Source organism: Sceloporus undulatus, chromosome 4 (assembly GCF_019175285.1).
Source record: "Sceloporus undulatus isolate JIND9_A2432 ecotype Alabama chromosome 4, SceUnd_v1.1, whole genome shotgun sequence".
In the NCBI taxonomy this organism is placed as follows: domain Eukaryota; kingdom Metazoa; phylum Chordata; class Lepidosauria; order Squamata; family Phrynosomatidae; genus Sceloporus; species Sceloporus undulatus.
Window position 1 is genome coordinate 199961926 of NC_056525.1, and position 15975 is coordinate 199977900.

Consider the following 15975-nt stretch of genomic DNA (forward strand, 5'->3'; position numbering starts at 1 on the left):
GTGACACTAGAGATACATGAACAGAAAACATATTGATGTGCATGCCTTACTGAGCTCCATCCTGTGCACAGCGGCTTTCGAAAAGCATTCAGAAACAAGACAGTGCAAAGCAGAGATACCAGTGACCTTTTTGAAGCTCATCATTCCAATTGACTTCCATCTGCATTGGTTTTAAGTTGTATTATTACTATATTTTAATGTTTTCTACTTATATTTTAATATTTATTTGCTCCATGGGCATACTCATTATGGCCTTAAGGTGAGTATCATAAACATTAGAATGATATACTTCCGGACTCTGGATCTTGTTACATTAAAAACATATAGTTTGAATAATGTATACGTATTGACAGGAACAAATATATATTTAGACATTTAGTGAAGAAAGCATTTGATGTGTGAAGTTCTCAAGATTGGAGATGTTCAACTGCTAGAGTCCAAAATTAACACTTCTTAAATAAAATGGCATTCTTTTATTGAATTATAGCCAAGCTTATGGTATTATAAGTCTGTGGCTGACACTGACGAATATTTGCAAAAATATTATTGGTAAAATTATTGAGCACAATTCACGCTATGGACTTGGTGTACACTTAGAATTAACAAAGGAAATCTAGTACAAGCTGTCTACACAAGGGGGCAACCTTGTCTTTTGTTTGGTATATGACTTAAAAAAATTTTTTTTAAAGGAACTACCTAAATGAACTTCATGAGATGTCTAGTATTTTGGTACTGTTTTTCCTCTGACATCAAGAACAATATTTGTATCCTATTCACTCAGTCCCCAATGTATTCCATAATATCCCATTGAAACCTAATTGCTAAAGCAACTCCATTGTTTTACATGTATGCTTCCAATTATTTCCCCTACTCACTTAGTAAATAGAGGACTCAGGAGAGGTGTCCATGCTGGAATTTGGAGATAGTAATAGTAACTTTCTCTCTCTCTCTCATATGCTAGAGCCTGGGACCACACACCAATGCTGAAAGGTGGGCGATTCCAGTCAGACAAAAGTAATTCTTTGCACAGCACATAGATCAAATGTGGGAATTATGTGGTCCTCCAGATGTTGATGACCTGCAACTCCCAGTATTCCTAACTAGCAGCACTGGGCACTGATGCTGGGAGCTGCAGGTGGATAGCTGCATGATTCCCAACCCTGGGTGAGTTAAACTCCGAAATTCATGACAAGGTATTATAATGGTTACTAACCGGTGTAGTTTTATAAGAGGATCAAACAAATTTATGGAAACTTAAGTGGTAGAATTCAAAGATATAGCCATGTTAGTCTGTAGAATCAGTATATAGAAAGATCTTGTAGCACCTTTGAAAGTAACTGGAATACGTTGGCAGCATGAGCTTTCGTAGACTTCAGTCCACTTCCTCAGATACAGACTGAGGAAGCAAACTGAAGTCTACGAAAGTTCATGCTGCCAACTTTTCTTTCAGTTAGTCCCAAAGGTGCTACAACATTTCTCTACATGTGGAAGCCTAAGTTTATGAATGGCTACTTCTTAGGAAACAGTGAGTGACCTTGTGCCAATTGCTCCAATCAACCTGATCTGTTTCCTGTAATTATAAAAGTTGTGCAGAGCGTGCATACCACCTTGAACTTGCTGGAAGGAGTTTATAATTAAAATCTTTATTTAAAAGCAGTATATCTCTAAAGTCTGTGTTGTTATGGTCCAAGTGTTTGCCCAGGACTTTGAGACCAGGGTTCAAATCCCCTCAGTCACAGAAATCCAATGGCCACTGTAAGAAAAGAATACTGGACTGGATAGGCCTTTGATCTGATCCTGTAGGGCTCTTTTTACTTCTTCTTGGGTGGGGTTCCTGCTATCTCCTATTTTCTCCAAATCCCAGTGCAATGACTCTGCAGCTGTTTTTCATTGATTCCCCACAGTAGTAAATTGTAGGTACTGTATTGACGTTTCAACCTTAAGACAGTGTCACAGTCAATCCAGTAATGAGGAAACAATGGACAGCAGAGATATTAGAAATTATGATGGAACCAGCTTTGTTAGACTTTCTCATCCAGCATTCACCTCACCAGATATTTCCTTACCCCTTTTATTGGAAATGTCGCAGTAGTTTCAGTTATAAGAGAATCATTAGCTCTGAACATGTTGCGTGTTAACCACTGATGATTAACTTCAACAGTTATCCGTAAGCACTTGTGGAAAATTTCTGGTTGAAGAGCATGTTCCTTACGCCGTGGCAACATATGGTGTTACAAGAGAGGCTAAGAGGTTTGAATCTGGCAGCTATGGAAAATTCACAGTCTAATCCTTGCTATGGCTCTGGAGATCAGCGTCATACTGATGCTACTGCCCCCCCCCCCAGGAAAAAAAAAGGGGGGGGGAGGGGGAAAAATACTGTTCTAATGCATACCCAGCAATATTTTAATCAATTATTTAGGGCACAAATACAAAAATAATCTGTGATGTATACAGTTCAAATACACCTCTCCCAAAACACTTGTTACTACCTATGTTTAGAATGTTCTCACTGCTTTTCTATAGTTTTTTTCCCTTGGAACTTGTGATCTGGGCAAACCATAGATTGACATTATCTTCTTTTTCCTTATATAGCTCTCAGTTAACTATCCATCTATGACAAGATGTTTTGGGAATACAATTAGTCTCTGGTATCTTAGTAACTATTTGCATAATCATACACACAAGCACTATATTTAAGTCCAGGCATATTTTTTTTTACATAACTAAAACCATTCTGTAGTTTTATTGATATTTTGTGGAGTTCACATATTTTTGTACAGCAAACATAACACTGTAGGCCACAAGAAGCTGCAGCACTATTGTTTAATAGCAGCAAGTTATATTTTTATCAGGGCATGTGGACAATAAATAGTCTGTTTCTTTGGATATGAATGCCTAAATTGAATTTTTGCTGCAGCTTCATAATGTGAAAGCTATTTTACAGAGCTTATACACAAAAATATATATGCAATCTTTTGTCTATATTTTATACAAATACAACAGTAGTTTGTGAATACATTTTAAAGTACATATACATGATAAGCAACATTTCCCATATCACAGGATAGTAATTTTAAATGAAATACAAATTCAGTCTGGAATGCATTTTTCTATTCTGACTCAAAATCTGTATTATTAAATTTTCGCACAAGTCCAAACATTTCTCACTATCTAAAAATATAATTTCAGCAATCCACATCATGTTCAGGTGTCATCCTTTTAAAATTGTTTCCATTTGTCAACACTGAAAGGGCTCTTAGAAACAAGTATGTTCTTCACTTCACACCATATCAAAAGCCCGCTTTTTATTTTCATGTTATAGTTTTGAAAATAGGCTTATTTGGGTATAAATTTGCATGTCCAAGTTTCTCCTTTTGCAAGTGCATATGAAAACATGGTGGTGTACAAAATTCATTAATGACAAATTAAGTCACAGTATAAAAATATATCATACATCTATAAATCTAGTATAGGCCTTTCTCTATGGATAAAAATACATCAGTCTAAATGAGACAGAGAGGTCTGTAGCACCATGAGAAGAGTTGTATCCCAAGTTATATTAGCAGCATGATCCACTATAATATATTTGCAGGAGTGTTTCTGAGAAGATAAACATTCATTCTGGTTCAACTGTACCACTGAAGTTTATATTTAAAATGTTTGCATGCAGTTAGCAATAATGCTATGTCACTTTTAGGGTTAAATACTTATAAAAACATGGCCTTTCAACACACTACACCCTTTGAAGTGTTAAGGGACTAAACCCCAATTTTTAATTACCACCACATCATTTAAATTGTCTTCTTTGTATTGTCAAATTGGTGGCAGTTTTCATTCTATACGGACATGAAACAGACAAGCCACTGAACCTACACAATTTATTTTATAGCAAACAGTGTATAGGTTTTATTACTAAGAGGCATGTCATTTAAGCTGCTAAACCAGTGTATGAGACAAATAATTAAGAGCTTAATCCTTCTCTTTATACAGGCACAGGATCACTCCTATGTTGAAGTTCAACAGCAGCAAAGCTATGGTAAGACATAGTATTGTTAGAATACTGCTTTTTATTGATTCTGAAGATTGCAATCCTATGTATATTTACTTGGAAGTAAATTCCATTGAATTAAATGGGTCTTCCAAGTAAACATACATGACTGAGCTGTAAGACTGAACTCCTGTGCCTAATTTCACACATGTAATTCCCAATGAAATGTATGGGACTTAGCATTAGTGGGCACATGGCTGCAACCTCTAAGTTTTTAGTATATACTTAACTGTTTTTGGACTGGTATGAAATGGCAGTAGAAGACGGCATAGACTGAAATATGTAAACCTAGGAATCTACTGTGTAAAAACCCTTTTAAAAAGACACACTGGTTCTGTGCAATATAGCAAATTGACATAAAAACACTTTAAGATGTACCTGTTAAAAGTTACAATGTTTATCATTTTGTACCCAAAGCATTATATCAAAGGCCCACATATGTCATCTAATGGCACTTGAAAAATTATAATAGAAGATTTTATAATAGAAAGCATAACCTGTAAGTTTTCTTTTATAAAGTTTAGGTTTCTTTTTGAAAGTGCTATATCTTGTATTATGTGTAACACAGAAGTTGATCGAGCTTTAGTTTAAACACACACACACACAACAATAACAACAGCCTACAATACATATAGAGCTTACTAGGCAAAAGATCCTGAAAATATGTACTCTTAACATTCATTATTAGCTTAATAAAGCAATCAGGTCTGGCTCATGTTTTAGTCAGTATATGGTTTTTGAAAACCTCTACTGCCAAATGAATAAATCACTCTATTCCACAATTCACTACTAATAAAACACAAGCAAATTATATATATAATATTTTAAAAATCCATAGCAGAAGTTTAGAAGTTACACAAAGTGTGGTGCATGATCAGCCAGCACACACCACCCTCCACTTTTTAGAATTAACTTGGTAACTACAAAATAGGCTTTAAAATTGACATTTTAACTTCTCAGCCATGTCTCTGCCTAAATGATAGTCATAAAGCACTAGTGTGTAAATAATGCCTATACTGTCATTTTGCTTCCATATACTTGTACATCTTACTTCAGTGACATGCCCACAAGGTGTAGCTATTTGCTGAAGTACTAGCTGAATGAGGTTCAATATCTTGTCTGAAATCCTATTACTAATTTGAAGTGCACCTGTCTAATCCCATTTTAGAACTTGAAGGAACTGCCATAATAATATGGAGTCTTTATATGTACTAAGGCATACTGGAAAAACTAGTTTAAAAAAAATCCAGTTAACCAGCAAACTAACACTGAAAATAGATAACATTGTTGTAACATGCTTTATACATACCATCCCTGTCAATGTAGTGGTAAGCCTCTATTAGAACCTAAAAGGTTAAAACTAGTTCAACTCATTTCTGAAAAGAGTGAAATGCTTTTTCAACAGCAGTGTGATGGTGTCTGTTTTGAAAAGGTGGGGGGGGGAAATGGGATAGAGAAGGCCAGACCTCTAAGTGTTGATCCTGTGACGTAGTGAAGGTACTCAACGTCTACCAAGAAAAGAAAGTAAAGAAAAGAAAGAAAAGCACATAAGGATATTTAATTTCCTTGTGGGATATGATTCCTTTGAAGAGTTAAAGCCTTTCTATCCTGTCTTCTAAAAAATATCAAGAATGAAATTTCTACGTGTTTTGCTATTTCGATCATAAAATAGGTTGCAATATTACCAATCTTGTTCTAATATGTTTTTTCCCTTCAAATGATGGTGCTAAATGGCTGGAAAGCAATATTGAACAAATCATTCCACTAAAGATACATTTTAGCAATCTGTTTCATAGAAACTAAAGGAAGCAATCATGCAGCAGAGCTAAAGTATACTTTGAGAAATTATTCTCACAGCATATTGGAGCAGCTCGCAGAATTTTGAAAAGGTACTTCCTCATTAATACATCCTTATTTTAATGCCTTTGGAACAAACATTTATAAAAAGTTACCATTCAGTAATAAAATTTAAATATATCAGTATAAAATAGTAAAGTCACACCTGCATATTGTTCCTACGATAAAAAAGTAGAAACTAATGATACGTATATGGGGAGCCAAAGCTCCTTCATGGGAGCAATTTTTGTTTCTATGAAGTAGATTTAGTTTAACCACTTGAAAACCATATATTCATCTGCACAAATTGGAAATAGCTATATATTTTAAAATTCGTTCCAAAAATAATAAGGAATAGAAGGTTACCAAGTTATAACCAAACTAAAATTTGTATTTATTATCACAGTTTCCCCTCTTTTGTTATCAGAATATAGAATATAAAAGGATGTTTTGAAAATGAACAGCAATTGGACATACAGCATGGGTAGTTATTTTGTTATTTTTCCTAAATAACCTTGTATATCAGGTAAAAGTGGCATAAGCAATATGCTTTTACTTTACTCCTAGGAGTCCTGTTATTAATTCTTGGCAATGAGAAAAATCACTAGCCAAATACCCAGGTGTAGTAAGTATGATTACCACTAAGTTGCTACTTAGGGTGACGTTACACACCATGAAATACAAATCAAGAGATCCACTCCAATGAAAATATGGAAAAATGTAGCATTTGCAAAGATACATTCATTTTCTGGTTGCAAATTCATCAAACTGACAATATATAAAACTTTCTAGCTGGACTTCATCTATTTGATGAGAGTGTAAAAATATACATTTGATAGAAAAACTGAAATTTTATTCTTATTTCAAAGCCAGCTCTTCATTTTGTTCTTGCCAATTAAGTATGTTTTCCTTTCCAAATTACAGTGTGCCTGTGCCATCTGCAGGCTTGCCAACTATGGTTTGAGCTTCCACAGATGGCAAACCCTGGCTATTTCAATGGGTGTGTGCCCTCACAACACAAGTGGGAGCATCTGCCCATTGAAAGGAATGGGACTTATGGTCTCCCATTTTTTTCTATCTGAAGGAGGGAGGTTCCAGAATGGATCCCTCACAGATAGCAAGGGCGCACTGTATACTACTTTATAATTGCACTTAAATGAGAGGTTCATTCCTCTATAATCATGTGAGATTATTTAAGGGATAATAGCAAGTCCAGACCTTCTAAGACATCTTGATGGGAAAAAGTACTTTTTTTCAGACAGGAATTACAAATTTACTTACATATAAAGTGTTATGAAGAAAGCAGAAGTTGCTTTTCTTAATACCATGAACCTGCCTGTATTAACATTGTTTTGTTGCTATTCTTAAAGGTATGAAAACAGCCACTATTCCATTGACAAATGGATCTTCATGAAACTATAACAAGACCTACATAATGTTTTGGGAATGGTTTTCTCTCTCTATATTTTTAAAATGTGGATCTACTGGCAGTGAGAATACAGAGACTGTTTTGAAATCCAAAGTAAACAACTGTGAATGAGCACATTCAAAATATTTTAAAAACTTAATTTGAATTTCATACTGGCATAATGAGATTGCTACTGTACAAAAGTAGATTTACAAATGACATAGTAGGCACTACATTAAAGTTGTCTAAGGCATTTCTAAAAATAAACTTGTCACAAGGCAATTTTTTTATCCTATTGGAAAGCTTGATGAAAACGTGGTAGAGTTGTGGTTGTGTTTAGACTACTTGTGAAAGCTGCTGACAATGAATGCAAAGAACCAAGACCAATACCATTACCAGGGTCTTGTGGATCTTGTGCCTGTGAAGGAAGCTGAGTCATAGATGAATGTGCTTCCTCCTGTGTGTAACTCATTCCAAGATTTCCCACAGAAACAGAAGGATTAAATGGAGGTCCATTTACTGGTATAAAATTGAATAACTGGGAGAAGTCCAGTGATGGGGTGCTTAGAGGTTCATTAATGGAAACAGAACTTTTGGAAAGAGATACATCTCCAGATACATCATCTAGTGGGCCTACTTGTGGATCCAACCCTAATTTAGATGATGATGCTTGAGAATCTTGGGATGAAGGCATACCACTTTGCAATTCCATTAAGTAACTTTCAATTTCCCCTTTCAATGGCTGTTCTTTATCAGTCATAGAAACTGTATATGAGGTAGAACTGAGTGGATATTTTAGAGATAGCTGGTGAGAACTGTGGACAGATTCCATTTCTATTGGACAAGGCATACCTAAAGGTAATGATGTGGCAACCATTTGGTGTGCAGATGCTGAGCTCTGCATGGACTGAATTTGAGTGTTGTAGAGATTTAATTGCAAAGTGTTTGTAAATGGCTTTGATGTCAGTTCACTGGAAGATAAAGACATTGCTGGAAGCAACTCATCCTTTATAGGCACAGAAACACTGCAAGTAAAGGGGTCTAGAAGGTCCATTGGCTCTGTTTTGACTTTCAGAAGTTCTTGGTTGTGACTTTTCTTCATATGCCGTGTTAGGTGATCCTTCCGACCAAATCTCTGTGCACAATACTGACAGAGGAAGTCCTTTCTGCCAGTGTGCACTACCATGTGTCTTCGGACATCCTTTCGGGTGTAAAACCGACGATCACAATGTTCACACTGGTGCTTTTTCTCCTTCACTCCACCTGATGATTTGCCTGCATGAGTTTTTAGGTGCTCCAGCAACACCCCTGTACTTTCAAATGTCTGCAAACATACTTTACAGGTGAGGTCACCACTTGTTGCAGCATGCAAAGCCAGGTGACGCTTAAACCCAAGCTTCGTGTTGTAGTTCTTTCCACATTCTTCACACTTAAAGGCTTCTTTATTAGGATTATGTGTATGTAGGTGATTCTTTAGGTGATCTTTCCGATGAAACATTTTCTCACAATAATTACACTTGTGGGTTTTCTCAGGAGAATGAGTAGCCATATGCCTTTAAACACAGATATATTCTGTAAGTATTTATTTTGATTAAAGATTTAATAGCAGCTAAATACTAAGCTATTTTCTTTATAAGAATATATTATTCAGGAGACATCACTACAGACCATATATATATATATATATCACATGTCAATATAGCAATTCACACCTTACAAGCCATTTAATTTCAATTTATGTTTTAGTTTGATGATTTTAAGTTACTTTAATAATGTATTTTATTATGTGTCAATACTTCAGTTCTTTCCATAGCCAAAATGGAAACTCAGACCATACACTTCTTTGGAACAAATGTATACAACTGAAAAACTTTAAATTTCCTCTTTGAAAACACACACACAAACAAAAAACCCTCAGACATTAGTTAATAAAACTAAGCACTGTTTACAATTCTACAGTCTCACATCTATATTAACTAACATTTCCTCCTTGAAAATACCTCAGCTGTACACAGACATATACGTTTACAAAGCTTAAAATGGCCAACAAATGATAATATAATCTGAAAAATAAGTAGAGTTTAATACCTTAGTAATTTGTATTTAGAAACAAAGGCCTTGGTGCAGTCTTGTTGTGTGCACTTGTAGGGCCTCTCTCCTGTGTGAGAGTATGAGTGAACCTTTAATTTCTCAACACTGTTAAAGGCCTTGTCACACAGTTGGCAAGGAAAGTTTTTTCTTGGTTTGGATTCACCACGCTTACGTTTCCCTGATGGGACTTTCTGGGTATCTCTTACTTCTGACAAATCACCAGGAATGACAGTGGCCATCGCAGCCTAAACCAGGCCTTCTTGTTGGACACTTGGGAATTGCCCAACTCCACTAAATGATTTAGCTTTAGATGGCTTCTCAAGTTTCATGTGGTCGTTAAAGAAAGCAAAAGGGGACTGGAAAAAAAAATAAGAAACAACTATTTGTAACTACACTTAATTTTGAAGTTTACTTGCTATGTGATGCTTTTGAATAAAGCTTATATAAAATTAGGTTCAGCTGGTCTAATGTAATAAATGTATACTGTACTAATTTCAGCTATTTATCACAACTCAAAGTTCACTGCTCAGGATGGACAGATCCACATGTGCCCTAACACTTCACCTTGGATTTTTTTTTTAAAAAAAATAGATTCTTCAAATACTGTACTAAAGCAGCGTTACAGGAATGTATTCAAGCATCTAAAAACTTAGTTGGCTGTGCACCCATTTAAAGAAAGCTGTTTCAGTAATTTTCAAGCCTCTTAACCTATTATCAGATCAAAAGTGATATGGCCAGAAGTGCATGCCATCTACTAAAGAAAGACACACACCCCTCATTCATAAGTACTATAGCCCAAAACACTGTACAGAGTAATGACAATTGCCCATGGTACAGCACTCTGTGGACTGTACTACTGCAGAATTCAGAAGAAGAACTGTGTATCTGAATGGTCCCACATACAAATTAATTTTGCCTTTGGCAGTTACGCTTTCAAGAAAATAGCTGTTACTATAACAAACCATCTTCTTTGATACGTTTGTTTTGTATGTACAGGGACCTTTAAAAATGGCATGTTATAGTCCTCAGTGGGCTGTAGCATGTGATTTTTCAGAATATATAGATGGCTCTAATATTCATTACCTAAATTAGAATTCACTGACAAATACCTGTTTAAAATTCTTGTGTCCCATATACTAGCCACAGACCTAGCAACCTTTCAACCAAGTTATCTATATTATCTAATTTGTATTTTAGTAATTTGTGAGAAATGTTTTTTTTAACCTGCCACTACGATATTTTAAGTAGTAAAATTAAGATGGAACCACAGACAGCAAGGGCAAAGAAACTAATAAAGAAACAGATTGGAAGCTATGTAACAGAGAGATGCAGTTTATGAGAAAAGATAAGCATAAGCAAAGAAGCTACTATAACAGGATTTATTCCATCTCTTTTAAATGAATGACTGCATACATCATGTGCAATGTAACTTTGCTTATCTTTTATTTTGGGGGAGGAGGGGATTACAGATTTTTGTTTTAAATAAGGAATCTAAAAATTAGATGACAATAAAATGAAACCTACCCCAGAAGAGGGGAGAAAAACTTGTGAAAATTCTTGCGTAGAATTTATAGGTTATCAAAAAAAATGTTGTTGGCTCCCCATCCCACCCCGGGCTCCGTCAATACTGAGGATGGAACAGAAATTTGTCAATTCCCAACTGTCGTTGAATTGGGAGTTTCCAACCCTTCAGGTAATTTAAGCAGGAAGAAAAAATAGCATGTCAAAAATTTCTGCAAACTGCTAAACTTTTTATTTGTTCTTGGCACAATGTAAATTGTGCTGTTTCTTAGAACTGTGCAAATGTTTGGTAACCTGTGCAGCTTTGCAGTTAAAACTTACACTTACAGTTTTTATTTACTATACAGAAAACTGCACAACATCCTAAGGTGGGGGACTCTCCCCAGCTTACATTATTTTTCATTATATTTTTGGGAAAGTGCTGAAAATGTCAAATTAAATTGTACACTATACCATTATACAAACAACATGGTGAGGCTTTGTGGTTTTTGAAAGCTGCAAAACCCAAATGTTATGGAGTAGGAAAAGAAAACTTGGGCTAACTGAAGCTGCAGCCACATATGGTTTGGTTGTACAACACTGCTGGTTTTGTGCAATGTTTTGTCTTTGCACAACATTGCTGTTTTCTATGCCCCCCCCCCAAAACAGCAGTGTAGCACAATGACAAAAATATTGCACAAAATCAGCAACAAAGCCACAAGGCTATTTTTTTGTGCAGTATTTTTGTTGTGCAACATTGCAGTTTAATATATAAATATATAAAAAAGCAATCTTGCACAAAACACACACATGGTTGCTTAAAAGCAGTTCTTTCAATATCAAAAGCTATGCAGTTTTCAGGGTAGACTGCACAGTTCTCAGGAAGAGCTGCATAGCTTCTAAAAACTGTGGAATTTTCTGGGAAAGTTGCATAGCTTTTATAGGCCCAAAGCAGACAGGTCAAAAGGAGCTGCTTCGAACTGCTTTGGGGGCATAACATGCACATGATGCTTGTTCCTTGAGCAGCCAGAGGCTGTTCTGAGGCCACCTCCTGGCAAAAGGAGCAGTAAAAACAAAACACTCCTGCCAGCAGCTGATTGGGGACCATGCTGGTGGCCTGTTTTGGGAGCGGGCCGCCCTATCACTGTAGCCTCGGGCAGATTGGGACACAATAACAGAGGCCACTCCTAGCCACCCATCCGTTTCACCTAATAGCAAAGCTGTGCAGTTTTCTATCATAGCAGGGGTAAAAAGTCCTAAGTATCTTAGAACTATGGGAACAAATTTCTTAATTCTTCTTGACGTATGTTGGGACTTGAAGAAACTGAGATTTACCATCCTTAATTAATGTCCAAATAAATGCTTTTGGCATTTGGTACTGTTATCTTTATTTCCCCCCTAAATTCGCTGTACAGGTAATTAACCAGAGGGCAAATATTTCTCCTGGACATTTTCCTCTTGGCATAAATTATCTTTACTATGCGGTTTGATCTGCATGCTAACAACTGTTAATATCCTTTGGATGGAATCCAACAAGGGTTCCTCCTACAGAAGCCTTCTGTCAGTGAAATATGGAGGAAGGAACTACTGATATCCTCCATATTTCCCAAATTCTACCCAAGGAAAGTGAGGACCCTCCACAGAGTGCTGGGAGAAATGGAGCTACATGGGTGAGGGAAAGATTTCTATTCGCTGGGAAACACTGATCGGATTCCATCCATAAATTCTAGATTCACAAGTTCCTACATAAGATTTGAGCATCTACAAGGGATTAGGGGGCTGAACTGACCACTCTGGAAACCTCAGAGGCACCCCCACCATTTAAAAATATTTGTGTTTTCCACAGATGCCTGCTAGAATACGTAGGTGGCAATTTCTCCATGTTTTTGGTTCTCTGTCAAAATCAAATTCTGAGTCACTTGTTGAAAAGTAGGTCTTTCCTGGCTTAAAATGGCCAGCTCCATGTAATGTGCCAAATTTTTCTTCCATATCTCCAAGGGCATTTAGGTGGGGGAAAAAGTGGGGCAGGGGAGCTGGGGAGTTGCATGGAGCCTACAAGCTTCCAAAAGGAAATTGAGCTTAAGATGTTCATAGCAGGAAAATGGGGTTTGTGGAAATAAAGATGGAAGTAGGATCCAGACCATGCTCCTTTGATACAGCTTGCAACTTCATCTTGTCTGCAAAGGGGTCATTCATACTACCAATTCAAAGTATGCTGTGCCTACATTTTAGACTTTCTGAGATAGAAAGGATACCTCCAGGCTGTGAAGTGAATTCTTAAAATAATTGAAACAAAACTCAAATGAGTGAAGATGTGGGCTCTGGGGTGTTTTTAATGAAGGATGTGAATTCTAAAACCAAAGAATTTAAAAATGGTGGAACTAATGGGATCATCCATACAAACCCACCTCTCAGATGTTGGTGGGTATAGCTAAGTCTTATCCTCTCCCTCAGAATAAGTTCCCTGTCTACAGATTTGCCTCAAATCTCTGCTCAGAACCCCTCAGTTTGGACATGGTTAGGCAATTATTAGTGTCATATGAGTTTATACATTCCTCTCTGTGTCTTAATTAGAAACATAATCTTGTATTTCATGTTTAGGATTAACTACTTTTGATGTTATGTTTATATTAACAATTTTGCTCAATAATGCCATAAATCAATATTTGCAGTTATAATTACAAACCAGTCTTTACAAAAGTGGCTTAGTACCATACTATGGATTAATATGATCCAATGTTGATCATAGTTCAACAGGGGAAGAAATACCCTCATCTGAGAAATGGGTGTAATCAAGTCCCCTGGTGACTCCTGATAACCTACTTATTGTTGAGTCACTACAAAAGCTGGAAATAGTTCTAGAAACTTCTTAAAGAGTTCACAAAATGACAGAAAGAAAATAGTGTTGCTCTTCACTAGTATCATTACAGATATAATTCAGTATATTTGTCAAACATTATTTTGACCATATTTTATACAACTGAGTGTTCCAACTGAGATACTAACCCAAATGTGGGTGACAAAGAACACTATGATCGTTCTGGAAATCCAGGTCTAAATCCAATTGTTAGTCCCAACTATAATATATTATTAGAATCAATGGAATATACATAAATTTTGACTTAACAAGTTCCTTGTCAATGGTCCTACTCTAACTGAAATTAACAACTGAGCTCTGATTTGAATGCTCCACAACAAGCAAGTGATACCTGTATGTTTTACTGTGTCATAAATTGAAGTTTCTAGCTAAACTAGGTACAGGAAATCAAAAGTAATCCATCTAGTAGTTTTCTGTTAACAACAAAAGCAATCAATCACATATTAAATGTGAATGAAAATGGAACCGGTTTAATTTGTGGCCTCCCATCTTCCTAACATCTCCTTATGGCTACCAATAAAACCGATTCAGAAAATTAAGAAAGTACATCAAAACTGAGAGCTGAGAAGCAGAACACATATACACAAATTTCTATTGTGGGTCACTATAGGAAAACACAATGCAAACCTGTGAGTTAGTGCAGAAAGAAAAATAATTAAATGCAAGAAATATTTACAGAAATGTATCAATGGATCAGGAAGGAAAGAATAATTAAACATCTTACTGTGCTTATTGCTTCCTTAGCTTATATCATCTTCAAACACTTTAAAAGAAGGTAGATCTATGGAGTATGTGTTGATGGCAGTTTCATTTTGCCACATCAGTTGATATGTTTGGCAAAAATATTTTTTAAAATCTGTTTCTTAATGTAGTCATAATATTAGAGGGAGGGAACCCTGGAAGCCTTTAGAACATAGTGGCAATTTGTGGTCCTCTAGAATAGATGTTGCTGGACTGCAGGTTTTAGCAGCCCCAGCAAGCACAGCTAATTATGAAAAATGCTGGGAGTTGCTGTCCAACTACTTTTGGAGGTCGCATGACTCCTATTCCCTTCTTATGATAGAAATTATATTTTCCTATCACATAGTTGAACCTGGTAGTGTGAAGGATTTCTTATGCTTGCTAGTCACGGAAATACTTTTTAGCTTTACTGTGCAATAATTGGAAAAATATGATGGATACAATCTTTAGAACTTCATACCAATATAAAACACAGGGAGCTGGGTGCAAAGCATTGTTGGGATGGTGGTGGAGGGTGAGTTTAGCATTTCTCTTATCGCCTCTCCTTCCCTTTGAATTCACACTGGGTTAGATCCAAACATGCATGCAACAGATTTATGCTAGCACTGAAAGAAAGAGGGACAGCTATTTTCATTTATTCTTCCTTTCTAGTGCAGCTCTACACCCCGTACGTTTTGAAGGTTTAAAGGATCCTCCAGAACAGTAAGAAAAGTTCACAGAGGGAAATGTCAGAACCCCCAGCTTTCTCCTTTTGTCCAGTGGGAACTCCTATTTCCACATTGAACAGGAAGTTTTTATACTCTCAACACATAAGCCTGCTATTGTACATAGGCAGGTCTTCCACCTCAAATGATCAGAGAAGCATTTTAGTTTAAAAGGTATGAAATGATTATAGGAAATGGGAGGACCAAATTTCCAGGTATTCTACCACATGCTGAAGCAAAAATCAAATCAATTTAGTTAAACCAAATCTTAATGGAATGAACTATCTATTGAATGAATTCTGTTGATATGAACAAACTAATTATAGATATATTATTTCCTAATTAAGCAGTTTCTGTGTGCAGGATCCAAAGAGTTTTATACATGCAGAAATAACAGCAGGGCAACTGATCTCCCCTTATAATCTTAGTACCTGGATTGATTGAAGGTGCCTTGAACTTCTAGAGCTAACTGTTTATTGTTGGGGGAGGTAGTGGAAGATGCATATAATGGGCTGCATCAGAAAAGCAGGATTAGCAAAGTCTTGTTGTGCATGCAGAACACTGCACATGTCCTTTGGAGCCCAACCATTTAAATCTTATTCTATTATTCTTAGGCTGATTTTTTAAGTAGTTAAATCATTCTCTAGTTTATATTTCACTGAGTATATCTAGCTGAAGTGTGGATGTACAGGCTGAGCAATGCAGGCATTATTTTAACATTGATGCTCAAATATTACACTTCTCAAAGACCAGCTGAAAAAAATTTGAT

The 15975-nt window shown here is 36.1% G+C and overlaps 1 protein-coding gene across 12 annotated transcripts in view; it reads right to left on the reverse strand.

Moving 5' to 3' along the window:
• Positions 1-3105: 3105 nt before the first annotated feature.
• PLAG1 (PLAG1 zinc finger) overlaps positions 3106-15975 on the reverse strand; it is a 45492-nt gene continuing 32622 nt past the window's right edge. For 10 of the 12 annotated variants that reach the window (XM_042464097.1, XM_042464096.1, XM_042464106.1 and 7 more), the window contains 2 exons: positions 9381-9739; positions 3106-8845 (listed from right to left, as the gene is read on the reverse strand). In XM_042464097.1, coding sequence (XP_042320031.1) covers positions 7585-8845; positions 9381-9622 — 1503 coding nt within the window. In that variant the 5' untranslated portion in view covers positions 9623-9739 and the 3' untranslated portion in view covers positions 3106-7584. The remainder of the gene's footprint in view (positions 8846-9380; positions 9740-15975) is intronic. The other 2 variants (XM_042464108.1, XM_042464107.1) reach the window with 1 other exon arrangement.